General features: G+C 37.5%; 2 protein-coding genes across 2 annotated transcripts; one reads left to right on the forward strand and one right to left on the reverse strand.

The window, feature by feature from the left end:
- Positions 1 to 560: 560 nt before the first annotated feature.
- LOC147507820 (seed dormancy control protein) lies at positions 561 to 3,006 on the forward strand. Its single transcript, XM_086600485.1, has 4 exons — positions 561 to 645; positions 742 to 872; positions 1,250 to 1,769; positions 1,867 to 3,006. The coding sequence occupies exons 1-4, from the start codon at positions 611 to 613 to the stop codon at positions 2,045 to 2,047; spliced, it is 867 nt and encodes a 288-aa protein (XP_086456611.1). The 5' UTR covers positions 561 to 610; the 3' UTR covers positions 2,048 to 3,006.
- On the reverse strand, positions 2,192 to 6,690 carry LOC147507821 (serine/threonine-protein kinase PBL35-like). Its single transcript, XM_086600483.1, has 6 exons — positions 6,231 to 6,690; positions 4,720 to 5,039; positions 4,483 to 4,618; positions 3,630 to 3,763; positions 3,426 to 3,549; positions 2,192 to 3,017 (listed from the first exon to the last, which is right to left on the reverse strand). Exons 1-6 carry the CDS (start codon positions 6,352 to 6,354, stop codon positions 2,563 to 2,565), a joined length of 1,293 nt encoding a protein of 430 aa, XP_086456609.1. The 5' UTR covers positions 6,355 to 6,690; the 3' UTR covers positions 2,192 to 2,562.
- Between the last annotated feature and the right edge of the window lie 478 nt (positions 6,691 to 7,168).

The following is a 7,168-nucleotide window of genomic DNA, read 5'->3' on the forward strand; positions in this document are numbered from 1 at the left end:
AACATCGAATGTTCATACCCAACGGACTATGAATATTGAATGTTCATACTCAATCAATGTTCATACCCAAGGAACATCGAATGTTCATACCTAAAAGACTATGAACATTGAATGTTCATACTCAATAAATATTCATACCCAAGGATTGTGAACATTGAATGTTCATACCCAAAAGACTATGAACATTGAATGTTCATACCCAATCAATATTCATACCCAATGACTGTGAACATTCAATGTTTATACTAAATACACCAGGTCATTTCGTTTGGGCCGGGCCGTTAATTATTTCGCGTCAGGGTATACTTGACATTTCATTTACCCGATCCGTTTTTTATTTCGCGTTAAGGGTATACTTGACCTTTCATCTACCCGGTCATTAAGAGTTACAAAAATAAAAAGGTGTTCTTGAGAGTTATTTTTTCGGCATTTTTGTCCTTGAGAGTTACTCCCGGTAAAAAAAACTCACCTTTCTTGTACGATACATGGGCTTCGACCCATTTCTTTATAATAAAAGCCCATATCTGAATATATTCTTGCACTTGATTAATTTTCTCTCTCGTTACTCCGTTACTCACCAGTTAAGAAAACAGAGAAGTGAAAAAAGAAGATGGCAATGGCAAGAACACCGTCTCAAACTACACTGTGAGTAAATTTTTACATCTTCTTTTTAATTTAATAAACTGAAAGAAATGATTACAATGTGAAGAAACCTTCGTTAATATGGCTTGGGTTTTGCAGGATTCTTGATAAACATAAGGAAGAAAAACAGAATGAAGAAGAGAGTGTTAATGAAGAAGAAGAGAGTCATGAAGTTGTAGAGAGTTTCAAGTGCTTAACACTACTTCATAAACGTGATTTCATCAAAAGAGGTAACTCTCTCTTCCATTTCTTGTTCTAGTTTTGTTTTCTTGGAAATTCACGTATACCACATTGATCTTTCATGTTTTTTGTCCTTACACGTTTCTTGATCTTCGTTGTTTATGTAGTGTAACTCAGCACAGTAGTTCCATTAGTTCTGTTATGTTTTGTCTGAAAATTTAAGTTCAACTCAAGAACCTCATTCTTCTTTCTCATGTTATTAACTCAGTGACTCAGCTTGAAATCACACTTTCCGTATCAATCTCAAGAATGTGTTTTCTGTTAATGTTACAGTTACTCTCATGTTTAATCAGGTAAACTGTGTTCTTCCTATTTTTTTGTTTGTACATTATTGTCTCAAGTATGTGAGTTGAATGATTGATAACAGGAGAGAAGCTGTATGGGCAGTGGAAGCAAGAACAGAAGCTAAGAGCATCAAGAATGGAACTGCATTTAAGTGAAGAATGGGCCTTAGACAAGCTAATAGAGGAGCAACTCAGTCGATTTGACGCGCATTACAGTGAGACTATGACCCAATGCACACCCAAGGATGTATCCCAACTTCTCATGCCAAAGCACAGACTCCCTTTAGAGATGGCGACATTGGCATGGTTTGGAAACTGGAGGCCTTCTGCGATACTCATACTGCTCTATTCGCTCTCTCGATCTTTATCAGGGTGTTTGAAGTTGGATGCAAGGGCTTATCGAGTTTTAGTACAGATGATTCGTCAGACGAGGATTGAGGAGGCAGTGCTTGATGAGGAAATGGCTGAGGTTCAAGCCACTTGTATTCTCCACCTTCCATTCTCACCAACAAAGAACAGTAACAACAGTCGTGGTAAAATGGCCTGTATTCATTCGGAGTTCAAGAAGATTCACAGAGTCATAACTCAGGCTCAGAAACTCAGGTACGTTTTCATCTTTGCAGTTAGCTAGGTGGTTATTTTTATTTCTAGCTCATGTATGTTGTGAAGAAGCTTAAACATGAAAAACAATGTAACACAGGTACAAGACATTAGAGTTGGTGGTGAAGAAACTGCTTAGTAAAGCACAAGCGTCAGAGTTCCTGGTGGCCTTTGCAGGGATTCAAGACATGGTGCATGAGTATGCTGCCTGCCAGAAGCGACAGAAGGGTCCTGTCATAGTGACCATCAAGCCCTTTGGAATGTCTCAGGTGGCACAGTAGGTATCAGCAAGCACACAAAGAGATGCTGAGAATTAACAGAGCTACAGAACTGAATGAATCACACAGTCCAGTCTATGGCATTGGTACATAGAGACTAAGACTCAATTGCATAATAGTTGTAGTCTGCATAGTTTTCAGAAGATGTACATATCAACAAGACTCAATTGCCTTAGAAGTTTCAATCTGTAATCTGTAATCTTTAATCGATGGTCAACATTTCACATGCATAAAAACAGATAAGGCTACGAAGTTACTTCTAATGTTGGTCAGAAGCACCCATATCATGACCATTCATCACCTACATGTTACTATTCTATATTGCAGTTTCAACACCTTCTGCTTTTAGTGATTATACACACAACCCAATATGTAAAATTGTGTCAGCATCTCGTTTCTGGCTCTTCATCCGGTGAACTCTGCTTACAACCTTCAGAGTATCCAATTCCTCAAAAAGCATCCCAAGAAACGACATTGGTAGAACAAGATCATCCATGATTCTAAAAAACTCATTGCGATTATCTGTATTGTTGCTTACCACTATTTAATGGGGAGGCCCTGATGTTTTTTGATTGGGTGTAAGTGAATTGGAGGGCTCCATCTGATTTCTTTTTACGTCGTGCTTGTTGAGTTGAGCGGGAGTGATATGAGAAGACGGCGAGATCATTGAGATCTTGCAAAGAAATCAGACCCTTAACGATTTCCTCCATGGTAGGACGAGATTTGGAATCTCTGCTGAGGCAGTAATAAGCTATCTGGGCTACCTTTTGCACTCCTTTAATAGAGTAGTTGAGCTCCAAACGAGGATCCACCAGCTGATAAAGCTTTCTTCTGTCTCCCAGATATGGACGGGCCCAAGCAACAAGGTTTTGCTCTCCACTTGGTCGTTTCTTGTCCATTGATCTCCGACCAGTTAAAATCTCAAGGAGCACAACACCAAAGCTGTAGACATCACTCTTAGATGTTAGGTGACCTGCAAAAAAAAATTGTAGTTGTGTAATCATTACTGTAGTTTGTACTTCACACTCTCAAGACAGTACACAGAAACTAGAGGGAGCTCAAATATGAGATTCTATATTACATTCTTAACAAGAAATTGCAGTTGTGTGTTGTTGCTGACATGAAATTTTGTTATATTAAGTTCTCCTATACCGTGAACTTAAAGAGTTATGTCCATATTTTTCTCGGATTCCAGTAACTAAAATAGTAAAATCTCCTAAATTCAAAATTTTATTCGCACATCATATCATACCACACTTTTTCATCATGTGCCACCTTTCCAAAGTAATCCCTTTATCCTTAACCATATGTAGGTTTCAAATCTTAAAGATAAAACATCTTCAAATAAATCAAGCAAGCAGTTAGGACTGTAACTGCGTACCTGTCATAACATACTCTGGAGCAGCATAGCCATATGTTCCAACAACCCGAGTAGAAACATGCGTTTTGTCCCCCTGTGGCCCAGCTTTTGCCAGACCGAAATCCGAGAGCTTAGCATTATATTCCTATTAAGGAAACTCCAAATCATTAATTCAGAGAAAACAAAGAAGCACTGGTATATATGGCCAATAAGTAAGAAACATACCGAATCAAGCAAGATATTGGAAGTTTTGAAGTCTCTATAGATCACAGGCTCGGTACCTGCATGGAGAAAGGCTAACCCTTTCGCTGCACCAAGTGCGATCTTAATCCTATTGGGCCATGGAAGAGGCAGGGACCCTTCAAGAACCACCGCATACGTGTAAGAGTTAATCTAACTAGCTCATTTATTATGGATAAATGATAATTACCACTTTTAACTTTGAGAAAAATTTCAAGTACCAAAAAACATGCACTATTCACAAACTTTAGAGTATAAATTGATAAATGGTGGGAAGAAAAACTCGGGGAATAAGTAAGTCCCTGAGAAATGTTTGGGGGCATTTTATTGTGTAGTTTGTGCCTATATATATATAGGCACAAACTACACAATCAAACAATGGTAATAAGTGCATATCGAATAGCTCCACAAAAGAAAAGGCAGAAATATGGTTGACATTATTAGGATTTAAGATATATGCTATTGGAAAAACAAGAAATAGAGTCTCAGCCAGAACCACTACAAACTCTCAAGTAGTTTTAACCATTAGTTCAAAATATTGGGATATATATTTTCAACTCTCAACTATTAGAAGATAATAATAAACTCGTCCAGGCCAAATGTCATATTTAGTCTCTTTTGAAGGAAGTCGAAGCAGGTAGCAATTCAAGTACATGTGTTGGCAGCCTAGTAAATCAGTTGAGTGTGTAAAAGTGTTCTCAACTGCCAATTTTGGGTTCTCAAGACCAAGATTTGCTGACAAGAGAACGCGCGGAAAGTGACTATTAACTGGCACATCCTATATCAGGTTATCAGCAGCATTAAGAAAGATAAATAGAAAAGGAAAGAAAATGCTTACTTCTGAAAAGATGATTTTCAAGACTTCCCCGAGTCATAAACTCATAGACGAGCAGTCGCTGATCATCCTCATTACAGTATCCAATGAGCTTAACTAGGTTAGGGTGGTGAAGCTGCCCAAGGAAGTCAACCTCGGCCTGCATTTAGGAAGTTATCATCTCCACCATGACTATCAGAGATAATTTCGCTTTCTCCTTCATTATAAAATCAACTACTAACAAAAAGACAACATACTAACCACCCACTCTCTGTGGCCTTGAAGAGCATCTGGCTTCAAGCTTTTAACTGCAACTGTGACACCTGAACCAGGTTTTGCAGGGGCAGTGCTGTTCTCCTCTATCCATCCTTTGAAAACAAATCCAAATCCCCCTTCCCCTAGAATACTATCAGGTCTGAAGTTCCCAGTTGCCGACTTCAGTTCCTGAAAAGAAAACTGCAGCAATTGGCGAAAAGCTTTCTCTTCAGTTGGCGGTGGGTCAGCATTTTCCAAGGGGAGCTGAACTTCATTGGATGCACTGAGCTCTCGATTGCTAGCATTCAGGTATCGAATCTCAGTAGCTGCACTTGTAAAATTGATTACTGTTAGGTACACAGTCACTCCAGAAAATTTGCAATGCATGAGACCAGGACGGACAAGATATTAATAGAAACTGATTGATCATATGGTGTGAACATAAAGGACTTGGATCACAAATTCTCCTGATTAATAAACAATGAATGCATAACCGAATAATTCCAGGAGGAGCGAGCACACTACAGGGAAGGTTTTTAGTCAATGAATCATCACTTTTTTTTTCGAGATCTCTTTTTGGATTTCGTTGGGAAAAATAACTCAAATAACTTTGTTTTTCTGAAGGAGTCGTAATTTTATCAGGAACGCTAGACAGTTTTGTTAGTGAAAATAATTTAACTCTGCAGATGGCGCAAAAATCAGTTGAAGCATCAGGTCACAGCGTTTGCATTGTCAGCAATTGATTGTGAAATACCTTAATAGGTGTATATAGGACTACAGATGACTACGATGAGTTCACAAATTCGGAAAACATGAGAAACTAGTCACAGAAGAAGCTTAAATTACTGTTTTTTGTAACAACTTTTTTAAAGCAAAATACATCACACCCTTATATTTGGCTGGATTCTAAACTTTGCAAAGAGACAACAAATTTAACTTTGCTGATTTCCCAAAAAGAGGAAAACAAAGAATCTGTCACCACATAAACACCAAATAGTTAGTTATTGAAAAAATCCCATCTATATTACCCAGTGCCCCAAGTATCTGTCACCACATAAACACAAAACGTACAGTGTGATGACTTCATCATAATTGAAGGCTTGAAGCTAACTTCGAAATGAATTGCAATAACTTTCTTTAAAAGATGAAACATTAAATTATGAGGGATAAACAAAAGAAACAGAGATGGCAAAAAAACACAAATTCTGACTACTTGGAAACAAAATATGCAATAATAATTGAGAACAGATAAGAAAACAGCCATTCAAACGCCCACATAACAACCGACAGCTAGATTTCAGCTTCAACATCAAACAAAGTTCAATTCCATACGACAGAGAAATTCAGAAAACAGCCATTAAAACAAAGAGAACCCATCTTTCAATATACTTTTGGATCCCAAATGACGTTTGAAGCAGGTAAGCAACCAAAAAAACATTTAAAAAACAAATTTTGAAGACAACCATCGTTAGAGTTGTAAGTTAAAAGCATATTTCAAGAAGAAAAGCATTGAATACCTGCATCATAAACTAAACTAGTTCGAGGAAGTGCATTAGCTGTGTCTCTAGATCCAGAAGACTTGCAGTTTCCTTTAATACCACGCCTCAAAACCGCCCAACACCCACACTTGTTCTTGTCCATATATTATAGCTCTCTATGAACTTGCTCTTTTGAGTTCTTTTCCCTTCATGAAATGCTCAAGTTGTTATTGCTTTACATGAAAGGAAAGTGAGATGAAGAGATACACCAAAGAAAGAGAAAAGAGAGTGTGTGTGTTAGTGGGGGAATGAAGTTGCTGAAGAATGTAAGCAGCATCATGATGGTGATCACTTTGAGATCACCCAGTATGTACCAAAAAGAGCTTTTTCTCCCACCACCTTTTTTTCTTTCTAGGAGGGAATGGTATGTGCTCTTTTTTTCTCTCTCTCACATGCCCCCAACTTTCCTCTATTGTTGTTTAACTTTCAAGGGTCCCTTCACTCTCTTGTGTTGAAGACTTGAAGTGACATTTTATTTTCATGTTTTGTTTTTCTATGATTCATACTTTCATAGTAAATACCCTTGGGAAAAAAAAACTTGGAGCATCTCCTAGAATTTTTTTTTCGATAAACATCTCCTAGAATTTTAGTAGTGGTGTGAACTACATTCTAATTCCCAATTTTTAAATCATGATTCAGTGATTTAATTTTGTGAATAATGAATTCATGTGTGAATGAAATCAATCCCTCGTCCACTAACTTTCATTTTTTTTTTTCCAATTGATTCGTGTATATTTTGCTAACACCTGGAAGGCCAATAATTTAGTAGGGCGGCCTCAGAAACTTATACTTAAATCAGCTTGGTTTCCTATATATGTAATTAGTTAAGTATGAGTTTGAATAATATATATAGAACATGACCAAAACTTAACTGTGGTCTGTGTATAGATAAATAAGCACTTCATTGGGCATCTTCA

This window comes from Coptis chinensis, chromosome 3 (assembly GCF_015680905.1).
Source record: "Coptis chinensis isolate HL-2020 chromosome 3, ASM1568090v1, whole genome shotgun sequence".
Lineage (NCBI taxonomy): Eukaryota > Viridiplantae > Streptophyta > Magnoliopsida > Ranunculales > Ranunculaceae > Coptis > Coptis chinensis.

What these genes read in the sequence shown, in the direction of transcription:
- LOC147507820 (XM_086600485.1), top strand. Translation starts at nt 611, where the DNA reads ATGGCAATGGCAAGAACACCGTCTCAAACTACACT. An exon ending in ACGTGATTTCATCAAAAGAG is followed by an intron (nt 873 to 1,249) that starts GTAACTCTCTCT and finishes GATTGATAACAG; the next exon opens with GAGAGAAGCTGTATGGGCAG. An exon ending in ACTCAGGCTCAGAAACTCAG is followed by an intron (nt 1,770 to 1,866) that starts GTACGTTTTCAT and finishes AATGTAACACAG; the next exon opens with GTACAAGACATTAGAGTTGG.
- LOC147507821 (XM_086600483.1), bottom strand. Translation starts at nt 6,354, where the DNA reads ATGGACAAGAACAAGTGTGGGTGTTGGGCGGTTTTGAGGCGTGGTATT. An exon ending in TAGTTTAGTTTATGATGCAG is followed by an intron (nt 5,040 to 6,230) that starts GTATTCAATGCT and finishes TTACAAGTGCAG; the next exon opens with CTACTGAGATTCGATACCTG. An exon ending in AAGGCCACAGAGAGTGGGTG is followed by an intron (nt 4,619 to 4,719) that starts GTTAGTATGTTG and finishes TCCTAAATGCAG; the next exon opens with GCCGAGGTTGACTTCCTTGG.